General features: G+C 37.9%; 1 protein-coding gene across 4 annotated transcripts in view; it reads left to right on the forward strand.

The window, feature by feature from the left end:
- Positions 1-24,945, forward strand: part of LOC125463506 (myosin-10) — a 156,919-nt gene that overhangs the window by 87,072 nt on the left and 44,902 nt on the right. For all 4 annotated transcript variants that reach the window (XM_048554815.2, XM_048554818.2, XM_048554819.2 and 1 more), the window contains 13 exons: positions 839-902; positions 1,533-1,631; positions 2,797-2,940; positions 7,670-7,765; positions 8,930-9,048; positions 9,135-9,287; positions 11,585-11,758; positions 12,842-13,015; positions 15,865-15,979; positions 18,356-18,549; positions 20,476-20,597; positions 21,585-21,654; positions 21,936-22,096. In XM_048554815.2, the coding sequence (XP_048410772.1) occupies positions 839-902; positions 1,533-1,631; positions 2,797-2,940; positions 7,670-7,765; positions 8,930-9,048; positions 9,135-9,287; positions 11,585-11,758; positions 12,842-13,015; positions 15,865-15,979; positions 18,356-18,549; positions 20,476-20,597; positions 21,585-21,654; positions 21,936-22,096 (1,685 nt within the window). The remainder of the gene's footprint in view (positions 1-838; positions 903-1,532; positions 1,632-2,796; positions 2,941-7,669; positions 7,766-8,929; positions 9,049-9,134; positions 9,288-11,584; positions 11,759-12,841; positions 13,016-15,864; positions 15,980-18,355; positions 18,550-20,475; positions 20,598-21,584; positions 21,655-21,935; positions 22,097-24,945) is intronic.

Here is a 24,945-nt window from a genome sequence, read left to right on the forward strand (position 1 = left end):
TGTCAGCTGGGATCTGTGCTGATTTAATCTTGATTTTGTTTTTGAATAATAGCAATCCATTTACAGTGCAGAAATATGATTATAATCATCAGTTTTCAAGGTGGTAAGATTCCTATCCCTGCTGATACAGGGCTGGCATTGTTTTATAGAAGCTTTTTTGAAAATTTAACATTTACACAGGGAATTTGAACTTAAAGCTCAAATATGGCCTTTTTATAAGGTAAATAAATCACAGAGCCAAGTCGGTGAGTTTTGGTAACTCTTTGATTTTAGATAGGAGAAATTGTAATGTCTGTTAATTTCATTCTGCACCAAAAATGAAGTGAGCTGTGAACGGTTAAGCTTAAAGTTCCCTAAAAGCATTGGAAAACTGCTTGAAATACAGCTAATCAGTTTAGGTTGGTTTCTGCTTATTTCTGTCATCTGCTGTATTCCGATTCTCTCTTCCACCACCACCCCCCCCCCCCCCCCCCCCATATGATATTTCGACTGTGGTTAATTCAGTCTAAATATTCTCTTGCTGATTTTTGACTTCCAGTTGTAGATTTGCCTGTCATTTACTGATAATTGATGTTCTCAGAGGTAAAATTGTCTGTCTGTCTGATCAGTTCCAGACAGATCTTGTTCCTTAACTTTGCAGATTCTCAGGTGATATAAGTAATTTAAACAGCTGGCAGCGCCTCTCTCTCAATTTAGGATTATTTGGAATTGTTATACGTTGCAACATTCTTGTAAGGACTGCATATGATTTACAGCTTTATACAAATCAAGCACACCATCTCTTACAAAAGTGCTAAGTCTGGACTCGTGCTTAACGTTTTTTTCCTTTTTGTTGTAGGGCAAGTTTATCCGTATCAACTTTGACGTGACTGGTTACATTGTGGGAGCCAACATTGAGACCTGTATCCTCATTGGTTACCTTTGAAAGGGAAATGCTAGTGTACAGTTGGTCATTTGCTGGCATGCAATACTTTTAGGAATACAAGGCTTTTTGTTTTTAGTGGATTTTTGGCTAATGCTCTAAACTGTTTGAGATGGAAAATGCTTCACCAATTCATGATGGATTTGAAGGTGAATGGAAATAATGTAGAAGGATGGAGCTGACATTTGAAGGTCAGCCATGTTCATGTTCACTTGTAAAGCAGATTTGGAGGGCCAAATGAACCTTTCTGAATTCTTGGACAGTTGTGCACAAACCAGTTATTAATCCAATATTTTCAGTGAGCCCAGTTTGATTTGGAAACCAAGAAAATAAATTTGATTGTAGGGAATTCTTGTCACAAGTTGAGCACCTTCAGTAACAAGTTAACAATCTTACTGAACTCTGCACCATCCTAAAAGTTTTTTGGTTTTGCAACTGTTCTGCTTCAGTCAATAAATACTCAAGTTTTTCTCTCTCAACCAGCACTATTTAAGGTAACAGTTTGTAAATGGCAGCCATCTGTCAATTGTTCCAAAAACCTCTGCATTTTGACAATCTTGGAATTCACTAACTAACGAAATGTTTAAAATGAATCCTTGACTTTGACCAGATCTCCTGGAAAAATCGCGAGCAATCCGCCAGGCCAAGGAAGAAAGAACATTCCATATTTTCTATCAGCTGCTTTGTGGCGCAGGAGAACATCTCAAATGTAAATAATTTCTGGAATGAATCATGTTGAGAGAAATATTCTTTTGTTCCCCCCTCACCTTGTAGAGCTAATCAGAAATAAGCATTTAGATGGTGAATTCACCATGCTCCATTGTAGTCCAAGTTCAGGCATAGTTTAAAAAATTGCAGAGCAACATTCATTTCCACTGAAGTTTGGAAAGCAGACATCTGGAATTGATTTTTGACTTAAGTTAGGGCTTTAGTCTCTGAAGTTATTACAAAATAGTCAAGTTGGAATTTTTTCAACTTACGATAAAATTAAAGTTGATGATATCTACAGTTGGTTTGCACATGATTTTCCCAAATAATGTGGCAAGCATCAACACTGCTTAATTTTTAAATTGCATATATTTTGGCATTCAGACAGGAACTGGAACAGTTTAGTGTGACCCACTGTACAAATGCCTTAGCAAGTTCACATTTTTGCTAGGGCTTTGTTTCTCCTCATTTCTTAAGTCATATTCTGTTGGTATTAACGTTTATGGCAGAATTTACTTGTATTTTGGTACAGTTTGCCTCCTAACTGCTTATTGTTTGGAAGCATGACCAGTGTTGCATTAAACCATAACAGGCCAGAGAATCATTGTTTCCATTCCCCAACTTAATTCTGGATCCACTGAGATAAAAGGAACAGTAACCACATTCGCCCTCATTGCGATCCAGTGACCTTTGCTAATAAAGAGTTTGAATGGTTTTTTGATGAGTTTTGATTACTTTTATAGTCAAACATGTTAATGTTCACCTTGTGTTTGAAGCATTTTGGCTTGGCTATTATAATACTGTCTGACTGCCTTTGTGAAAGCAAACGAGTACGACCCGACAGAAGTGTCTCCATTTAGGAAATATGTAGGAAAAAATTAGGGAGAGAAGGGAGACTTTGCATATGAAACAGTGTACTGTTTTTTAGGCTGCCTTTTAATTCTCAGGTTTAAATCTGATTCCTGTAATTCATAACTTTTTGGATCTTTGCTTTTGATGCTGCTGATCCTCCCTTCTTTATGTACTGTCAACCTTTCCTTGTTTAGTTTTTAGTAAGATCTGAAGTCTTGTTTTGTACAATATAACTTTATTTCCTGTGAACACACCACCAATTTCTGATATGAAACCCAATAATGGAACTTTTCAAACTTTTTTTAAATACACAGCTGATTTGTTGCTTGAAGGATTTAATAGTTACCGTTTCCTATCCAATGGTTATGTCCCTATCCCTGGACAGCAGGAAAAAGATAACTTCCAAGAAACCATGGAGGCAATGCACATCATGGGTTTTTCACATGAGGAAATTTTATGTAAGTTGCTATCTTTGCCATGTTATTTAGTCAATTAATATACAAAAATGCATAATGAGATTCTATGCTCTTGACGTGAGAAAATAAAGGCTTGTTATTTCTTAGACTTAATTTTAAATAGAGATAATGGGGAAGACCATTATATGGGGCAATATTGTGTGGTGGAAGTTTCACCAAATACAGAAACCACTTTAATAATGCCTGCAAAAAATCAAATGACTAGTGGCCCTGATTTTACAATAAGCATGACTGCAAAAATGTCAAGTGTTAGCTATTTCAGAAATCAGCATATGTGCAGTTAAAGGGGGAAATCCATAATTTACTGTCAAAATTTAATTTAGATGAGGTGGTTGTAAAGATGCATGGGGGGAGGGGGAAAGCATGTCTTGGGAAGACATGGAACATCCTATTTTAAGGTTGTTTTTAGTTGTCAAATTTAAATGCGTTATATATAGCTTACTTGTCTTTTAGATGTTTCTAATTCCTTTTTGGAACCAATGAACTTCCCTTATTTAGACCATTTAAGGTACTCTCGAGTGTGAGCATGGGGGCGGGGTCAATGGCCTAGTGTTGGTATTGCTGCACTGTTAATCCAGAGACCCTGATTTTCTGATGACCCATGGCAGGTGGTGGAATTTCAACTCTCAAAAAAAAACAAACATCTGGAGTCAAGAGTCTAATGACCATGAATCCATTATTGATGTTCGGAAAAATGCATTTGGTTCACTTGTGCACTGTCCTTTTTAAGGAAGGAAACTGCCATCCTTACCTGGTTTGGCCTACATGTAACTCCAAACCCACAGCAATGTGGTTGACTCTTAACTGCCTTTTGGGCAGTTAGGGATGGGCCATAAATGCTGGTCCAGCCAGCAAGGCCCTCATTTTGTTTTTGGTTTTTTAATATATAAAGACTGGCAATCACTGAACTGATGAGAATTAGCATTTTTATACAATTGGTTTCACTTTTAAAAAGAAAATCCCTTTGGAAAAGGCTGAACACTGCTGAATGAGGCATAAGTGATTTTAAAGGTGTGCTAAGTTGATATGGTAATGCTTATGAAACATCTGAACCTCCGAGTAATCTTGCGCTCGTGGCATTTCCAATTTCCCTTACTGTTCCCACACTTAATTTTTTCCGAGTTTCATGTTTATACTACTTTTTAATCCCACGTTTTTAGTCCAATTCTTTGCTTGCTTTAAAATTGCTTTTTTTAAAAAATAGTATTTTACCTCATGGCTTGCTGCTTGTGGGAATTCTTCAAACTGGTTGCTTAACCAACTTGATAACATTAATACAGCTGATACCTGGAGATGCCCTTAACCTAGCACCAGTTTTCAATAACAGGAAAGGGGAAATCGGTATCAAAGATCAATAATGTGTTTGTGGGCTGCTTTTTGTGAGTTCACCATTGCTGATATTAGCAGCACGATTTTTTTCACTAAAATCACCAAATGTATGTTGCTCAGAAATAAAAAATGGTGATGCTCACTTGAGATTTTCTGTTTTAATGGGTGTATTCTTATTTTGTTTAGATTTTCTTTTTGACTTTTTTGTCCAGTTTTGTTGCGTAGATTCACAATGCAGTTATGAAAAATGCAATTCAGTTTTTAGTACAATGTTCTGATCCTGTGAATGTTGAAATTTATTTTCCTATGAAGAAATATTTTAATTAAATGGGCACAGCAGACTGTGTACTTTATGCTCATAGGGTTTGAGATTTTTTAAGAATAAAAGTTTCTAAATCCATGTTAACTTCTATTTCCTATTTATGGTGACGATTTTTGAGAATATGTTGGTAGTCCATCTCATGTTCTTTATTAATGGGGAAATATACATTTCCTCATTGCTTCTCATATTAACCCATTTAATTCAGTAAATATGTAAATCTCTTACAGGTAGTCATAACATCACTCGGCATATTTGCCTCTGCATTCACTGTCTATTCTAAAATCGACCTTGCAAATGTTCAGTTCCAGAAAAATGCAAATTTTTTTCCACTAGCCTAATTTATGTTCTGTAAAAATCATCCAGTATCAAATTGAAAATGAATTGGAAGTAGCTTTAAGAGAACTCCAAGACTTAGAATGAATGGCTCCATCACCATCTTAAAATAAAACCAAGCAGTTCTTTCACTTTGAATTAGACAAAAATCAGTTTCAGAAATTAACTTGTCCCTATATTCATCCAGAAAATATGATCACATTCAAGTTTGCAGTTCTAATTTATGTATCTGTTCTGTAAGCTACAAATGATGAATTGTTGTCATGGCTGCGATAACTTAGATTGGTGAACTGTGTAAGGAATTGCAGTTGAGAAAGTTCAAGTTGATTTTAATCTCTTCAGAACAATTGAGTGGAAATTGAACTAAGGTTAACCGACTGCCACGGGATCCAAATTACTACAGTGAACGAATCAGTCTCAAAGATATCAGATATTAGCAATTGTGAACTTTGTTTATTAAACAGTTGATTCCATTATTAAGCATTGAATTAAAGACATTTGGGTTAGACTAAGCTGTAGTTTCAGCACATTACAATACCTCTTGACTGTAGCCAAGCATTAATCTTGTAACTGATAAACAGCATTAATGATTTCCATTTCAGAAAGTTACTTTCAAAGTCTTTTATTACATTACGAAAAGTGCCAGCAGTTTACAGTGCTGTTCCTGCATTGTATACTCAACTTCTGGGACCAGTCATGACAAATTTGGCTAGATTTAGTTCCCCCAGTACATTCCGTCTCCAAGGACACCAGAATGATGTTTTGCTTCCATTGTCGTTATGATTAAAGCTGTTTGGAACTCCTGGGGAATGTGGTGAATTGGATCCAGAAATGGCTCACTGCAAAAGGAGACCAACTTCCAGTGGTGGCCCACAGGGTTCAGTGTTGGATCTCTTGCTGTTTATGGTATGTACTAATGATTTAGAAATAACGTGGGAGGCATGATATGGAAGTTCAGAAGCTACAAATTGGCAAGACAGTTACTAGTGAGGAGGGTGGCTGTTGCAGCTGGATGATATCAGTGGCTTGTTTGAGTGGATGGGAAAATAGCAAATGGAATTCAATCCAGAGAAATTAAAGGTTATGCATTTGGGAGAGCAAACCAAGCAAGGGGAAAATTTGTTCAACTGGAGTGAGGCAGAGGGAGTGAAGTTGTGGAGCAGGTAGATCAGGAGGTAAAGAAGACATATGGAATGCTTTCCTTTCACTTGAACAAGGAATAACAAAACAGGGTAGTAACTGTGGAGCTAGAAGAGCACAGCAGGCCAGGCAGCATCAGGAGCAGGAAAGTTGACGTTTTGGGACTGGACCCTTCAGAAGTTGGGGGGTGGGGGGAAGGGTGCTGGGAAATGGAAAGAGGATGGGTGGGGCTGTGGAAAGGTGAGTGGGGTGGTTATAGGTTGGATGCAGGGAGGGGTGCAGTAGGGATTGGTTGATAAAGGGGTAGGGTGGATAGGTAGGGAAGATGATGGTCAGGTAATATCAGGCAATGTCAGGCCAAGGAGGCAGGGATGAGGGAGAAGGTTGGACATGGGGAGATTTTGAAACTGATGAATTCCATGTTTAGGCCCTTTGGGCTGTAGGCTGCTGAGGTGGAATATAAGGTGTTGTTCCTCCAGTGCCACAATGACACTGCACACAAACTGGAGGAGGCCTAGGATGGACGTGTCATCCAAGGTGTTAAAGTACTGGATCAGACACTAAATAGGCTGCAACAAGAATTTTGTCTAAAATTTTGTTGTTCTTACAGGGATGGCATTATTCCTTTGAGCATACAGATTTTCAGGAATATTGCCAGGGTTTGAAAATTGCAGATTTGAGGAATTATTGGATATGTTAAGTTGTTTCCCTTGAATCAGAGGAGGTTATGGGATGACCTGATTTGTGGTGTACAAAAGAATGAGGAGCTTGGATAGTCAGAATGTGAAAAACTCCCCCACTCCACTCTTGATGCTTGAGGTGGAAGCCCTTAACATTTTTTTACAGAAAAAAACTCTGATCAGCACCTGAAAATCTGTAACCTGTAAGGCTATGAGCCAAGTACTGGAAAGTAGATTAGAATGGGCAGTAAGTTTATTCAGCTGAACAGGTGCACATGCTGTAACCTTTCCTGTGGCTCTTTCCATTCTTCTATCTCATACTCATGTACCAGTGTTACATTACGTTTGAGTTGCCTGCATTTCTGTATGAGTTCTTAGCCTACTCAACTTTCAGTTCTGTATCTGTTGCTTCTGCTATATTGTACTTGACCATTTTTCAAGTTATGAAGGAGATTTAGAAAAGGCTATAAATTTCCTGTGATTGTTAAACATGCATTCATGAAGGTGGTTTAGCATCAATGTAATTGTGTAAATGTAACCGCCTTGATTTTTTTCCATGTGAGGAGCAGGTGCTGTTGCTCCACTGAGAAGCTTTGCCCTTTATACTTGATTTTGCATTCTCCAGTTATAATTAGTGTTTGTATTGTTTTGCTGAATGTGTAAATTTGAAGTGGGTTTGTTGTTAGCTGCAGCAATATCACTACTCCTTTATAGTGGGAACAATTAGCTTGAAGAGCTGTACCTAAGAAAATGATAGGAATGGTTTTCAGACCAGACCACTCTGAAGCCTGGTGAATATCATTATATCCCATCTTTTTACTACAAGGTCTAAATTTGTTTTGTATCATAGTTTGGATGAGAGAGAAGTTCTTTCTGGTTAACTGTTTTATTTTGTATTACGTTCCAGCAATGTTGAAAGTAGCTTCATCAGTACTGCAGTTTGGCAATATAGTTTTCAAGAAGGAAAGGAATACAGACCAGGCATCTATGCCAGACAACACAGGTCAGCTAAGACATTGGTTATTATCTTTTATAGTTGTTATCTGTTAAACAACACTTTTTTTTTTGTATTATGTCGTTTGTCACTTTATTTAATATACAAACAAAATTTCTCAGGTAGATCTAAGTAATATACTGGCAGGAAGTATGAAGTTGTTGCCGTAAGTCTATGTAATTAGATTTAATTTCTCCACCTATCAGCGTTAGCTAGCTAACTTCTTTCTAGCCTAGTTGCTGAAGCCAATGTGGTACTACCATGTTGACTGTTAAATAATGGAGCCCAGTTTAGACAGTAAACCAGTAATGTCTCCTCTTCTTTTCTTAAAAAGAAACTTTTAAAAATTTTGTTGGTTTGTATTTTATAGTCTGATATAAAAATCTGCAAACATCAGTGCGATCTATATTTGAATTTGATTTCAAAACTGTATGCGGTCTAACAAAAAGATTATTCAGAGCCTAGAAAGTAGTTGGCAATTGCAAAAGTCTTTGGTGTTATTACACCTGATAAAGCAGATTTGTTTGCTCTCTTTGCTCTTCCCTTACTCTCTTCCTCCACCCCCCCCAACCCATTTTAAGGGTCCTTGATTAAACCATGCATGTTAATTTTGTAGTGTTTCTCAACTGCATCTTGTGAAGCATTCCATGGTATTATACTTGTCAAGACATTTTCCTCAACCTTATTTTATGTTTTGTGACTCGAGTACGGATAACAGACAAAAGGCATGGAAGGCGAAGGCACCTGATGCTTGGTATAATTACTTCACCATTTATCTAGCATCCAAGAGTCAAATTGAAAAATGAGCATTTGAGTGAGGGGATGGAATATGAGGGGAAATATACATTGAGACTCAGCCAGATGGTTTTCTATGTCATTTGAGTGGCTGGCTTTACTGGCACCATGTATGACCTAGCTCATTTCTGTGATAACAAATGTTAAATATTCATCGGGCAGTATTAGTGGAGAGAGCGAGAGACCCTTCAGAGCTGCTTTTAGCTTTGCTTTGCTTTTCTGTATTGAAAAAACAATAGAACACCATTGAGGCATTTATCCAGTAATCAGTTATTCATTTTTGTGTTTTTTATATATGCTTGATTTTTGTGGACTGTTTTCTCCATACCTGTTAAAAATGCTCTGACATGGAACATAAATGTGTGCTATTCTGTAAAGCTGCTCAGAAACTCTGTCACTTGCTGGGAATGAATGTGATGGAATTCACTCGTGCTATTCTCACACCACGTATCAAAGTTGGTCGAGACTATGTTCAGAAGGCACAGACCAAAGAGCAGGTATGATTTGTGGCTTGCAGCACTATAAATGAATTAAAGTTGTCTTTTTTCTCCACTTTATAACATTTGTATTTTTTGCTTCCAAGGCTGACTTTGCAATCGAAGCTCTAGCAAAAGCTACTTATGAGCGCCTATTTCGTTGGCTTGTTCACCGCATTAACAAAGCTTTGGATAGGACAAAACGGCAGGGAGCTTCTTTCATTGGCATTTTGGATATTGCTGGTTTTGAAATCTTCGAAGTAAGTCCACTATTACTTTGAAATCTTGGGTCTGCCTTAACTTGTGTTTGCTAGTAGTGTCCCAGGTAGTCTTCACAAAAAGAATATGTGACTGATTTTTCAGTTAGGTCAAGTAGATCTCAATGTGACCCTAACTGAGCTTGAACAGACATTGTGAAAGTTAGTAATTGGTCATGGGAAAAGGACTCTGTGTGGCTTGTTTGGGCCCAATTTGAGAATTGTTTCCTGTATGCAGCATGTAAGCATGGCCGTGGAGGTCACCTTGTGAGTTGTCCCATTTTAAGGTTGCCACATGTGCAAGGTTGAAGTAAAGCGAACAGATCTCTCTCACTACAACATATTTAGTAGGGATGTTGAGAATAAATTAATATGCAGCCAGGAGTGGAAAAAGGCTTGCAGGTTTTGAGGGTTAGTAGTGGTGGGGGGAAAAGTGGGGGAGACAATCAATAGTTCAATGCAGTCTTTTTTAAAAAGGATTGACGTTGGACCACTGGAATTATCAACATAGTTGAAAGAAAGCATATGAAATGGCATGGTCCTGTACGATAGCTTTTGCTATTTTTGCCTGTGTTCTTAGCAACACTTTTCATTTATTGATATCCTTGCATAATTTTCTTTTTAATGTGAGATGTTTTCACATGCTATAGGAGAATATAGTGGAGAATGAGGATGGCAGAGAAACTGTCTTTTTTTGGAATAACATCATTTGAAGATACAGGGATTTGTGAAACTAAGGAACTGGAAGTAATGTTTACAAAGAGGAAGTACTTGTAAAATTCAATTGAATTGGAAGTTGATAATTTCCATGGACCAGATAAGCCAAATCCAGAAGCCTGAGAGAATTAATACATTTGGTAACTTATCTTTCTAAATTCTACAGATTCGGTGAAGTAGCAAATACAACCCCACTATTTAACACAATGAAGGAAGGAGAACTGTAGACCTGTTAGCCTGATGTCAGCAGTTGGAAAAATGTTAGAATTTGAGGGGAATATGATGACTGTGCACTTAAAATTTTAAGCAGCAAATTCCATTTCATCCAAATTTTTTAGGATTTTTTTGTTTTGTAGATGTATTCTTTTATAAGTAAATGAGAATCTGTGGAGAGCATTCAATTGGATTTTCAGAAAGCTTGAGAGGAGGCTAATAAATAGAAGTAGAGTACACGGAGATGTGGCTGATGATGCTGGTATGAATTGAGTTGCTTGACAGAGGTAGAAATAAATAGGTCATTCTCAAGCTGACAGGCTGTTACCAGTGGGGTACTGCAAAGATCAGTGCTAAAGCCAGAGCTGTGCAGCATCTATGATTTGGTTGTGGGGACTAGTTGTAATGTTTCTAAATTTGCTGATGGCACAACTAGGTGCAAATGTACATTTTGGAGAGGTTGCAAGACAACTTCAAACAGATATCAGCAGTTAAGTGAATTGGAGAGAACAGTAGATGGGATTTAATTGTGATGTTTCCCCCCTTTGATAGGGGCGGGGGTTAGGTGGGAGAAACAGTCCAGAAAGAGAGACACTCCCAACAGCGATGAGTGGTTGGAAACTATGCTCAGTGACCTGAGGGCCCTTGCTCATGAGTCACTAAAAGATAGTGTAGGTGTGGCAATCGTAAAGGAAAACAAATGGCTTGTTGAACTCTTTTTTACAAGGGGATTGGAGTCAAGAATAAAATGTCTTACTGTGATCATGTAAAGCCTTGTTGGAACTGTCCCTGGAGTACTGTGTACAGTTTTGGCTTTCTTATCTAAGGAAAGATGTGCATGCTGTAGAAGTGCACAACAGAAGTTGACCAGACTAATCCCTGGGATGACAGCATTCTTTTGACAGACTGAGGAAACTGAGTCTGTATTTTCTAGAGTTTTGAAGAATGAAGTGATCTCATGGAAACTTACAGCATTCCTACAGGGAGTGACCAGATGGATGTAGCTAGTTTTTGTCAGCCATGGAAACACTAAAACCAGGCAATGAGATCTTAGGATATGTAATATTATTTTAAGACAGATGAGGTGTTTCTTCACTTGGAGGGTGCTGAGTCTTTGGAATTCTCTACTCTAGAGCAATGTGGAAGTATAGTCATTAAGCATATTGAAAATATAAATAGATTTCTAGAGATGAATGATATCATTAGGTATGGAGGTAGCACAGGGAAGTGCATTAATGCAGATGAGCAGCCATGATCTAATGGTATGATAGACCAGGCTTTATGAGCTGATTTTAGTCTACCCTTGTTTCTGTGTGGTGTGCAGGCTCAGTAGTTTGCTTAAGTGACAAGTTGTGATTCTATCATTGCAGCTGAATTCTTTTGAGCAACTCTGCATCAACTACACCAATGAAAAGTTGCAGCAATTGTTTAACCACACCATGTTTATCCTGGAGCAAGAGGAATACCAACGAGAAGGCATTGAGTGGAATTTCATTGACTTTGGCCTGGATCTGCAGCCATGCATTGACCTCATAGAGAGACCTGTAAGAATAAAGGGTTCTGGTTTTTACTATTTGACCACTTTGTGACCATTGTAGACATTTTAGTGTAACATACTGATGTTGCTAATGGCAAAACTTGCATTCAAATTAGCTTTGAAATAAAACTGAACTGCTTCATAGGAGGAGAAAAATCAATTGAATGATAAGTTTGCTCAGAAGGGGATTGAAGAGCATTTTTATAGCAGAATGATGGTAACTAAAATAGATCTGAGGAAAAGATTTTCCAAACAGTAGAATTGATGAGCAGAATATAAGGAGGTTTAAAGTTCCATTTAACTGGGACCACTTTTCCAAAATTTTAAGTAAAATATCGCTTCAAGAGTTGATCGCTGAGTGGTGGTATTGCTAGACCGTTGATCCTGAAAGTGTTCTGGGGACCCAGTTTTGATTCACATAAGCAGATGGTGAATTTCAAATTCAGTAAAACTTTGGAATTGAATCTGACTACAAAATTGTTACCGATTCTCTTGGAGTCAGGGAATGGGGTTGGGTGGGGGGCTGCAGGGGTAGTAGTCTAATTCACTAATTACCTTTTCACAGAAGGAAGTCTACCGTTTTTACCTGGTCTGGCCTATGTGTGACTCCAGACACAACAATATGGTTTACTCATAGCTGCTGTCTGGGCAATTATGAATGGGCAATAAATACCAGCCTAGCTAACAATGTCCATATCCCATGAATTTAAAACAAAAAATTCCCTGTTCAGAACCTGTTTCAACTTACTGCATATCTCTTTGGCACAAGACTGAGAAGCACTTCATTTGCTGAGATTGAGAGCTCAGTTTTTATTTTCAAGGCCCTGCATCTGCCTTTAGAATGCTGTCACGATGCCATACTGGATGTGTTTTGAAATGAGGCAAAAATGCTATTTGTTTCTCTATCAACAATAGATTTGGGAGAGAAATACAGACTGAAAAGTTCAAAGTACATCACAGCACTTCAAAGCATTAATATGTTGAATCTATGGAGAATAATGTTTTTGGGGTAGATTGTGTTAATAGACTAATCTATTGAGACATTTGGACATAAAACACACTTCAATCCATGAACTTCTTGTTATACCAGGCAAATCCTCCTGGTGTGCTGGCTTTGTTGGATGAGGAATGTTGGTTTCCTAAGGCTACCGACAAGACATTTGTGGAGAAGCTGAGTCAAGAGCAGGGTACACATTCAAAATTCCAAAAGCCAAGGCAGCTCAAAGATAAGGCTGATTTCTGCATTATTCACTATGCTGGCAAGGTAGGTCCACTGAATGGAACATTATTTTTACGATGGTTTTGTTTTTGTTTGATCTTTTCTGCATTCAAGATGGTCCAAAGTTTTGATGTGCACCATTTTAATTGGCTTATGTAGTTATGTTAAAGCTAATGGCCTCATTTAAATTTGAGATTTTTGCCCTTAACTAAAACTTGTTTGCAAATAGCTATTTTGAGATCAGTGGAACCTTGCTGCATTCACTGTCTGTCCGATGATTGATTGTACAGAGAAGTAAACAATATTGTCTATTTGTACTCTGTAGAAAACAAGCTTTATTCTTTTTGGTTCTTCATTGTCTGTCTCTTATGCAGATACTGTAGTAAACTTTTTTATACGGTTCTAGCTATGCACAACCATTGCTTGCAAAGTGTTGCTTTCTGCTTACCTAACTGATCTATAGATCATTCCTTTTATTACCATGTGGATCATGGGCTTCAACCTTTGTTCACACATATTGTAAAAATTTGGATATGATGGCTAAGTGTAATGAAGTCATGTTTGACAATTGTATACCTGAGTGGGTAAGTTCCCTTGAGAAACTAAGGGATGTAAACAGGTTGTGAAGAGACCAGAAATGCCAGATGGCTTTCTCCACCTGAGGGCTATAAACGTTCAGGGTGACGATGCTGTGACTTTGAGGTGTGCTATCGTAGTTTCCTTTTAGAGAGATTGGGGCACAGGTGTAGAACAGCCTGAAAACATAAACAACTTGTGAAGCCTTAGGTTTGTTTTTTTTTTGTTAAAGTTGGAACAATAGAAGCAGCCTGAGTAGGTTGGGTCAAGCTCCAACCCACAGAACCAGGATATTTAGTTTCTAGCAGTTGATGTTGGGGTCTTGAAGTAGAAGCTATTCTTTCCCTCAGTTACAGCCACAAGCTAGTAGTTCTGCACCTACTATGGGCGTTGCATGTGAGACAATGAGTTTTTCTGAATGTCTGTCTCTTTCCAAGGGTGTGTCTTTTGGGTGTTACTATATTGGAACAGTTAATTTTTGATAGTTACAGTATCAATTTTCTTCCAGCAGGTTGTTCTAATTCCTTTTTGTATTTTAGTTATAGTTAGGGCAGATGAATAAAATGTGTTTTGCTGTAGTTTGAGTTGAATCACATCTGGAACATAACACCTTGTGTTTTAATTTTCAAAAAATTTAAGGGTGAGCCAATCGTAATACTTTGAGGGGGTTTGGTCTGGTCTATAACATGAGCCACTGTTTTGAAGACAGCAGTCAATGTTTAGAAACCCAGGGTGTCTCTGAATATGGGATGGGGCAGGAAAATAGTTGTGTAGCAGGAACAGGGCAGTAGATGAATGAACAGTGCTGATCCTATTTCCTTAGTTCTATATCTTTTCTCTTACCTGGGCATCCACTGACCTTTTTTAATCAGCTTTCCTTGCTCAGACTTCTCCTTGTTGACACAGCTTTTTTTGTGGTATATGCCTTCCATGCCCAGGGGAATACATTTCCAACTTGGTATGTAGACTTGAACTGTAAGTGAAAATAAAGCAAAACATGAATCCCATGATTAGTAAACTTTTTAATCCTATAGATAATAAGGAATTCCTGTTTGGAATTTTGATCAAGCCCTGTTACTTGTGCAGCTTCGTAGAGTTAAGCACTCCCTAATGTCCTGACATAAGCAAGGGCAATCTTTCATGTTGGAATGGGTTGAGTGGTGTTCTACCTTTTTAACTTGATATTCCAGAACACAAATTTGAAAGATATGACCATTTTTACTTATTTAAGCCTTTGCTCAAAGGATTTTATTGTGCCGTGTCAGAAGCAATCAGTTGAAGTTTGTAGCACATCCGTGGAAAATCTGCTGTAAGTTATTCACAGCCAGACTTGTCCATAATAGTGAATCGGACACTTGTCATTTTACATGACCTTCCTTGTTCTTGATCTATTGTGCTACACCGGATCTAGCTATTCTGTGTCTATGAAGTCTCACATCATTATTTTGCACACCTCATGGCAATGGTTGTTGAATGGCAATACTATTTTTTTATATCTGGTGCAATCCATCAAAGTAAAAAGCCGCAAAACAAATGGAATACTTTGTTTTATGAACTGTAGTTTGCTGGCATACATTTAAGGACATGCTGAACACTGTTTTTTGCATCCAGAAAGGATGAACTTGAAGGGTCCAGTTAACTCTGACCTTTTTTCCATTCCACCCAATGTGATGGCCATAGAATCTCCCATGAAAAGTCAGTTATTCACAAGTTGCGAAACATTTGTGGCTTCTTCCAAGCATTTTGAAATTGGAAGGGTTTTCATTTTACTTTCAATCAGGCAATTTTAAAAATCTATAATAGATAATGTAAAATATATATTCCCTGCATATGCTGTATCTACTTTCCAAAATGTGATCTCTGCACTTTAACAATGCTTTAGCTGTTACGCAGCTGTATTCTCTAACTCTTGACAAACAGTCACTGTGCGAATCGGTTGTAAATTGATGTGATTTAATTGAGTATAAGTTAAAGTCTAATCACCATTCTCATGTAGGAAATAAGGCAGTGGTTTGGTGCACAGCCAGCCATCTCAAGCAGCAGTGTGATATTAAGCAATTAGTCTGTGTGGTGGGTATTGAAGGGAGTTATTAGTCAAAACACCCACTTTATTCCTATTTGGAAACTCTGAATTCCATCTGAGCTTGCAGAGCAAAACTTAATTGAGTTAATGTATCAAATGGAATTTCAAAGTCTTTCAAAGGTTCATGTGAAGTGTGGTCACATAATGGTTTCTGACAAGGTGTAACTTTGTTTGTTTTCATAAGCTTTTTAAATGTACATAAGTACATCAGTAATCTTTAAACCTTCGGCACTAGGTGGATTACAAGGCAGACGAATGGCTTCTGAAAAACATGGACCCACTCAATGACAATGTTGCCACTCTCCTGCATCAATCAATGGACAAATTTGTGGCAGAGTTATGGAAAGATGGTTTGTAAATTACATGTTGTTTTGTGCATGTTTACCCAGAGTTTGCTGAATGACATTGGAGAGATGCAGAAATGTTCAATTAGCTTTTATTTTTCTTGATAATTTGTTCAAGTTTAAAATCCCTTGTAACAAATGAGAGAAATGCTGAGTTATTTTTGTTATCCCTAGCTTCCAGCTGTTTTTGTTCTTTTAGATTCTATGTACTTTGGAGCATGTTTGTGAGAAACTATCTTTATCTTTTTCTCTTATTTGGAATGGCGTATAAGCATACAAGTGTATCTTGTATTTGGGGGATGTTGAGGTGTGAGGGTGAGATGGTTCCAATTCTTTACTGTCAGGAAGTCTGGACCCTATTGGTTTATGTTTTGTTTTTACCTTTTTTTAGAAACCTTGCAGTGAAGAAATGGGAGTTAGCAATTCAGTCCATTTTATGAATTTAGCTGTTGCTAATGCTGGACAAGCCAGAACTCGGGCATGAAACTTGGCTTATGGAGCATATTTAAGTGCCTTGTTTTTTGCAGTTGGTTAACATTGTATGTTCCGGTGACTAAGCACTATCAAAGGTGTTGCATATGTTCTTTAACAGTAGAACATAAGCTTTAATACTGAAGAAAGCAAAAAAGCCGTTGTGCTCAGAGAGCTAGAATGATCTTATCACAAACACTCAAGTTCTACAACCTGTTTCCAATCCTAGCAGTGACTAATTCCTCGTGAAATATCATTCCTATCTTTTTTTGTTTTTAAGAAAACCTTTTATACTTTACTGATTTGTCTTTATTTTCTTTCCCTTGGACGGTGAAGACAATTTTAATTTCTTGTAGGGTCCAATGATATGAATGTACATGCTTGTATAATTTTGAAGTCTTCAATAAAAGCTCTCCCAATGTGAAGACTACACACAAACACTAGCTAGAGTAGTTGGTGGAAAATCTTGGTTCCCCTTCTCGGGGCGGTGGCGGGGGGACTGTCCTTCTGACTAAACTCTGGGTTCTTCTGAACTGAGCTCTTGAACCTACTGTTCTGAAGTCAAAACTAATAGCTTTTTGAGTTTATTCAGTCTGGCATGAACTCAGCAGCATGAAACATTCATTAACACAACAGGCATGCTGCCAGCTGTTTGACTGCACCGCCAGTTTTCTTGGAATCAATGAACTGAGGTCAACGTTCAGAATTAATTTGACCTGCATTTTTAAAATAAAAAGCCACCTTTTACAAAACTAGTCCACATCTGTCTGCCCTTTATAAAATTCAAATTCTAAATTCTATTTGAAACAGCTGTATATTTTCTTTAAAAAAAGACAGGTGTCTAGAGGTGCACAAATGTAGGAGTTGGTGTGTCAGAGACACTGCTGGAACCTACATTTCAGGAACTTGTTCAAATTGCCTCCAATACAGTGGTGGTGAGCTGCTGCCTTGAAGTATTGTCATCCTCAGTGTCAGTAAACCCACAAGAAGACCTTCCAGAATTTTGAATCTGAAGGAACAAATGATATGGCTCCAAATCAGGATATTGTAGCATTTGGAGGGGAGCTTGCATGTGCTGGGTTTCCATTGTTTCTCCTGTCTTTGTCCTTTTCCTTTCTAGGAAATAGGGGTCATGGATTTGTAAAGTTTCTGTTTGAGGAAGTGAATGCTAGGGACTGTTACTAACATGGAACAGACAAAACACCATGTCAAATAGTTTTGAGCATTGACAATAACAGATCATACATTTTGATTGAGATAAAGAATGGACTATTTCCATGTTATGTTTTAAAAATATCAATTCTTGTAGGGTCCAATTCCACTTCCTTGTTTTGTAAAGTTCTCACTTTTATTCTCTTTCCTCGTAGCTCGGGCCCCATTCTGTCTGTCAGATGAGTGTAGTTTGTCTCACTCCTGCATGCCTCCATTTCTTGTAGGGTTTAAAGTTCTTGGTGTTATGAGAAAATGCTGAGTGTTTGTTGTGTCTGTTCTAACTCAAAAAAAAGTTCTAATATAATCTTGAACTTGTGTACAGGTATTAACCAAAGTCTGTTTTGAACACCAAACTTAAATTTTTCATTTGGTTGCTACATAGTGATCCTTCGCCATAAGGTAGTTATACTTTTTTTGGTTGTACACACTGAAGAGTTGTCTCTTTTACTACCTGCATCTATGGAGGAAGTATCTGTTACACTTCTGTCTTTGGACAAAATTCTTTGCGATTATGTTGTAGGACATGGAAGCGGTGCTTTACTTTAAGACATGATGGCTGCATAATTGCTGCTTCATATCAGTATTGCAATTTATTTCTTTTGATTGCAAGTCAATGTCTCCTGCTTTGCTTCTGCAATTCACGCACCTGCATACAGCATGAAAGAGCAACGCCAATGAGCTTTCAACTTTCTTTTGCAGTTGATCGTATTGTGGGATTGGACCAAGTTGCTGGTATGAATGAGACTGCATTTGGCTCCTCATACAAAACCAAAAAGGGCATGTTCCGCACTGTCGGGCAACTGTACAAAGAGTCCCTGGCGAAACTAATGGCAACCCTACGTAACACCAACCCAAACTTTGTTCGATGCATCATTCCAAACCATGAAAAGAGGGTGAGTACAATTTCAAAGCAGAAATGGCACATGCTATTGTGTTATTGATATTAAAGTAAGCAAGGATTATTTACAAAGTTGTACAGCTTTGTTATTTCTACCATTGGCACATTCTTAAATTCACTGGGATACGGCACTGATAAGTTCACTCCTGGCTACTTTTAGATATCCCACCCACTATTTGTGCCAAGCTTAGTGACTTTTTGTAAGGATTTGTACAGTTACTTCTGGATTAGAGCAGGCAGTCTGTAACTTAATTGACTTTGAGGTGGGTTTGTGGAGACAGGATATTGTGATATTTGCTTTACTTTGCCCTTTTTTATGTAGGACGCATGTGTACATAATTTTCATGATATGAAAAATATGTTCACCTAAGGTAGTTGAGAATGTTCATAGCTTCAAGTTATGAACTATTTAGAAGCATGGGAATGGTTACACTTCTCCTGACTTTACTGCCTTTGACTTCATTAAGTATGAAGTGTTAATTTATGGTGCTGTTTTGGCTTTGGCCTTGCTTTCATGACTGAGCCCTTAAGGTCATCTGTGTTCAGAGTAAGGATGTTAATACAAAGTTGCTGAGAGATGCTGCATTTTATTCCCATGCTATGGTCAAACACTAGTACTCTTCATGTATTTTTGCATGTACTAAGATTCCTCACTAATTAGGAGAGATGACAGAGGCTCAATTTGAGAAATTTCAGCTCAATATGAAGAATCAATTCTATTTTCAGAGAGGGAACAGTTTTAAAATTAGTGACATGTCAAGGCAGTCACCTTGACCATTTAATGTGCCTGCATTTATTTTTATCTTTGGAGCTGCTAGCAAAATTGCTGAATCCTGATCAAGTCCTTTGTTTTTTTTTCAGGTTTTGAGCTCCTGTTCTGCAGTTGAAGCAGACTTTAATTTTACAGTAATCTGGCTACTTAAGTGTTTAGTTTTTTTTGCTGGAAGTCTGGTGGAATGGTGGGGAGGAAAGCAGGAATTACTGGATAAGCGCCACAGGTCTGGCAGCATCTGCAGAGAGAAAGCAGTTCCCATTGCAGGTCTAATGATTCTCGATCTTAACTCTGTCTGACTTGCCTCTGCAGATGCTGCCAGACCTGGCTAGTTTATCCAGCAATTTTTGTTTAATTTTAGTACAGTTCAATTAGTTGGAAGATTTAATTCAGAGTAAATGGTTACTCAACTTGTGGCAGTTTTTAAAAAAGAAAAAAATCTGCACTTCATCTCCTAAAATTTTTATTACTGTTTTTAGGAAAAATCTACTTGAACATTTTATCTTGTATTGTCAAATACATCTTCTCGTGTGATGAGGCCCCAGTGTACAAAAGTTTAGCTGGTGGTTGCCATGAACCAATTCCAAAGAGACTTTTTTGACAGCAATGGTTTGGAGGATGACATGAACACTCTAGATTATATCACCTAATGTTGCTGCAATACTTCAGCATCAAGCGCACCAGTGATTAATATATTAATGGCTTTAACCACATTAATGGCAGCCTGATTTGATAATTCAACAGTAGTACAGATGTGTAAAAGCATAGGCTTTTATGCCTGGTCCAGTGGAATTTTCTATCTGGCATGGATATGCAGATATATTTTTCAGAACTTGCCTCTGATTGCATCTTGGAGCCAGAATACTTTGTGTGACTCAGCACATGACGACGAGATGTTGCGCATTTATGTAACTATGGCGGACTGTCATTAAGTCAGGTCATGTGACATGGTATTATTGGCCATTTTGTGTGGGAAACAGCTCAACCGAACTTTGACTGTAGAATAAACATCTCCATAATAAAGTGGGTTTTTGTTTTTGCTTTCAACACTTTAGCCTCTTGGTCCTTCTGTTTTCTCACTTTGAGCAGTGTTTTAAGATATTACAACCAAAGTCAGTTCAAAATAATGGTTTGAATATCACTTTCCAGGCTGGAAAACTAGATCCTCACTTGGTTCTTGACCAGCTACGCTGCAACGGTGTATTGGAGGGTATCCGAATTTGCCGTCAAGGTTTTCCTAATAGGATTGTCTTCCAGGAGTTCAGACAGAGGTAGCGTTTAGGTTTTTACTAACTCAACATGTTCATCTTTATAAATAGTGTACATGGAATGAATGTCCTCACATTGCTTCCCCTCCAGTACAATTAGGCACAGTGAATTGAGGTTAAATCTAATCACAATTGCTTTGGAGTTTTGTAAGCTGAACAGATCCGGAATTAAATATAACAGTCCGAGGGTCAAACCTTGATTATTGAAATGAAAGGTGGTCCACCTTCTTGACTCTCAATTCTTTTTAAATATATTTTTTAGGTTCTCCCTAGTGAATTCTGTCTCATACTGTTTCCCTTGCTCACTAGCCTTTAGCCCTATTGTTGAATTATTTTTGCTCCTGGTTAAGCAGCATCTCACTTAAAATTCTCTCCCCCCCCCACCCCCCCACCCCATGCTCTTTCCCCACCCTGTAAACTGTGATCCCTTTCAGTCTGCAGATTGTCTAGCACATCTGCTCTCTGATTCTAGTTTCTAGCATCACCTGATAACTGCTCCATCATTGGTGACTGAATCTTCAGCTGTTAAGGCCAATCGCTCTGATTCCTTCTGTAAATCCATCTAAGTCTGTGTCTTTTTTTAGGAAGTGCTTCTTAATGCCTAAGTTTTTTTGTGAAAACTGAACCTAGTATTTTTTTTCCTGAGGAATGGTCTAGGCCCGAAACGTCAGCCTTCCTGCTCCTCTGCTGCTTGGCCAGCTGTGTTCATCCAGCTCAACACCTTGTTATCTCATCTTCTATGTGACTTGTGTTTAAATCCTGGGAAATAGAATTCTGAGCACCTTTTTTGGGTAGTTTTTATTATGCCAGGTGCTACTTAAGTACCTGTTTTGGTTTTGTGCTTTTGAAGTGAAGAAAATAGCTTAAAAAGCTTTGACTTTTAAGTACAGAAGTCATCAATTTGAATTAGATTTTTGAAAGGTCTGTTCAATAAGTTGAATGTAACTTTAGAAATACATGATTCAATGAGCATTGCATCTACTTCCCTAGGTATGAGATTCTGACTCCTAATTCAATTCCTAAAGGTTTCATGGATGGCAAACAAGCTTGTGAACGAATGGTAGGCACTTTTTTCTTTTTGTAGAATTTCAAGTATTCCAGATCAATAAATTTGTACTTTAGTATAAATATTTTCAAAACCAATGCATTAAAAATTCAAGAATGGTATCTATAATTTTATATTAGCCTTAAAAATTGAGGTGTTAACATTAAATCTCTCTTTAATTTTTGTCACTTGCATGTTTTGTATACATTTGGAAATGAATAGATGCTTCTCTTTGAATATGGGTATTTATTTTCCTGTACCTTGTCTGTCTACCTTTCCCCTTTCCCTGTAATCAGATTCATGCTTTGGAATTGGATCCGAACTTATTCCGCATTGGCCAGAGTAAGATCTTCTTTCGAGCTGGCGTTCTAGCACATTTGGAGGAAGAACGGGATCTGAAGATCACTGATATAATTATATTGTTCCAAGCTATCTGCCGTGGATATCTGGCAAGGAAGTAAGCTCTAACCTTGTATAGTTCATTTTACTTCTAGCTGTCAGAGGAAATCCTGTAGACGTTTAAACAATTAGTTAGGTTTGCATTTACGTTATTGTTTTTCTTCAAAATTATATAATAGTTGTCAACCTAGCTTTACTAGAAATTTCCAATTTTATGAGTAAACCATGCAGACTTTTAGTAGCTGTTGAACAGCCTTCATTTTTGTCAATTTTATGAATCGGACCTGTCCCCTTACTGTGAAAAGAGCCAAGTAAATTAAAACGTGCAAATGTGAAATGATCTTCTCGGCTTCTTTTGATGAGTAACTTGTTAGCAGTTTAGCACAATTGGTTGGTACTAGAAAAAGACAACATTGTACAATGTCACGAGTGATGTTTGTTGCTTAAGAAAAAATTGCCTATGTGCAAGTTAAATCACAATGGAGTTCCAAATGGCAAATACTCTGACTTGTATCAGCTAGTATTTAGTGTGCCCTTTAAATTGAGCTATGGTCCTTTGCAAAAATGTTGCATGTTTTCGTACTGAGCAGTGGGATGCATCCGCAACACTAGTCAGGTATCGTGTCTTGTGTTTCAAGATGGGGGTGCAAACTAATTTTTGAACCATAGCCTGTCTTGTTTTGCAGGTTTCTTTGTACACATGAACAAAGCCTTACAGGAGCAGGAGATGGAAGGGGATGGCAAATGTTAGAATGCATTAAATTGCTAAACTTGAGGCTTCAGGATTATGATTAATTGTTTTACAAGTATACAATGAGAAATGGTTGTGGTTCAGTTTGCTGGAAAAAATGACAATGCATTCATAGTACATGGCATTGCCAGTGCATTTTAATTTTCAAATCTGTGGTGAGCAGAGGCCTTGAGTTGCAAATAACAACAAATTATTGAATGTTTGCACTGCTTTGCCAAAAACTTCTCAAATTAAATTTGCTGTCAATCTCCCTCACTTCAAAAATGTCACAGGATTTCTGCATGAAATATGCATTAAACTCCCTGAAGGATATTATGTTAAGCATTAGCTCCAATGAAAGGCCCTTTTAATGACTAGATTATATTTCTGTACTTAATTTCAGAGGCCCAAAAAAGGAGTGAATGAAACTGTGTACTTTTCAGTTGTAAGTTGTCTACAAGCTTTGTCTTTTGTTCTGTCTTTCGCCATCACATTTTTATCTCCTCCTCTTTTCTTCACACCTTCCCAACCACCAAAACCCACCAAATTCATTCAGTAGAGAATTGGATTCTGTTTCATTTTGCTTTCTCCTCGTCCTGTTGCTATCTGTATTCTTAAAACTGTCCTAGTGTGCATTTAAGCACAGTATTCCATTGTGCCATAAACCTTGCTGCACTGTTGTCAATGCGAGGTTTTTTTAAGGGGTGTGCTGAAGTGAATGGTGAGGAGAAGAATCTGACACTGGATGTGCTGCCATGTGTCCTACTAAAGGAAAATCTCTGGCCCATTCAAGCTGATCTTTATTTCTGTTGGAAATGTTTTCTTCAACCATGGGGATTAGGTTTCCAACTACGAGCACTCTAACATTTCACTGCTTTTTAATCTTCCTTCCTTCTACTTCTGAAACTGACCCTGAAACTAGTGTTAAGTTGAAAACACACCCCTTAAGTTCACACTTTTAAAAATTAGTTCATGAATCTGTGTTGCTGGTGAGGCAGCAATTGTTTAGGTCTAATGCAGTGAAGAATGTGGGTAGTTTATCTTGAAGCACTACTGTCAATGTGCTGAAGGTGCTGATGAGGAAGGACTTCCATAATTTTGACTGCTAACGTGGAATGGTGCTGTATTCAACGTTAATGCAGTGTAACTTGGAGAATTTAAGACCACCTGGTGTATCCTTGCAGATGCTCCACCTGTTACTGTAGGAGATGCTGTGAAAGGACCCTTGGACTTGCAGCAGCGCATTCTGTGTATACTGCAAACAGCTCCCACGCTGTGCTGATGACTGGGTTGAATTTTTAAAATGCTGAATGAGCTGCCACTCCATGCCTTGGATGGCTTCAGGCTACTTCAGTTGTAGGGAATGTATTTGTCCAGAAAGGTGGATAGCATTTCAAAGCACTCCTAACTTGTGCCACGTTGCAAGTGAAAAGACTTTTTTTCTCTTGGAGTTGGAAGATTGGTTGCTCAGAATTTCCAGCCTGTAACCTATTCCTGTCACTGCAGCATTTATCGCTTGGCTAGCTAAGTTTTTGGGTTAATTGTCAAATCCAGGATGTTGATGGGTCCTTTGGCAATACCATTGTAATTCATAGGTGTGTAGTAACCATCCTTTCTTTTGGAGATGGTCGCCGACAATTGCGTGGAATAAATATAACTTGCTAATTGCCATCCTAGGCCTGAATTATGTCCATTATTTTGTTTATTGAGGGCATGGATTGCTTTAGTATTATGGGGAATTTCAAATGTGGGTTATTACTGTAGTAATAAATGTTCTGCCTCTGATCTGTGAAGTTATTGAAGCAACTGAAAATGATTGCTCTTCAACAGCTTCCTGCATTTGTGTGCTATGTATGTCTGTCTCCAGCCAATGGAAATTATTTTCCTGATTCCCATTGACTTCAGGCTTGTTGGTGATCTTCAATCCCACACTGTTCAATACTAAAGCAGACACTCTGCTTCATCTCTGGACCTCTGTTGCCCATGTTTGTACCAAGGCTATAATGCAACCTGGAGACTAACAATTTTCTCAAATCTGCTGTGACAACTTGGATTTTATGTACAATTTGATGTTTGACATCACTGTTATCTTCCATCACTTCAATGATTGAAAGTAACCTGGTGGAATAGAACTTGGCTAGTTTGGATATATACTGTACACCCTGACAACTTTTCAC

Source organism: Stegostoma tigrinum, chromosome 22 (genome assembly GCF_030684315.1).
Source record: "Stegostoma tigrinum isolate sSteTig4 chromosome 22, sSteTig4.hap1, whole genome shotgun sequence".
NCBI classification, from domain to species: Eukaryota; Metazoa; Chordata; class Chondrichthyes; order Orectolobiformes; family Stegostomatidae; genus Stegostoma; species Stegostoma tigrinum.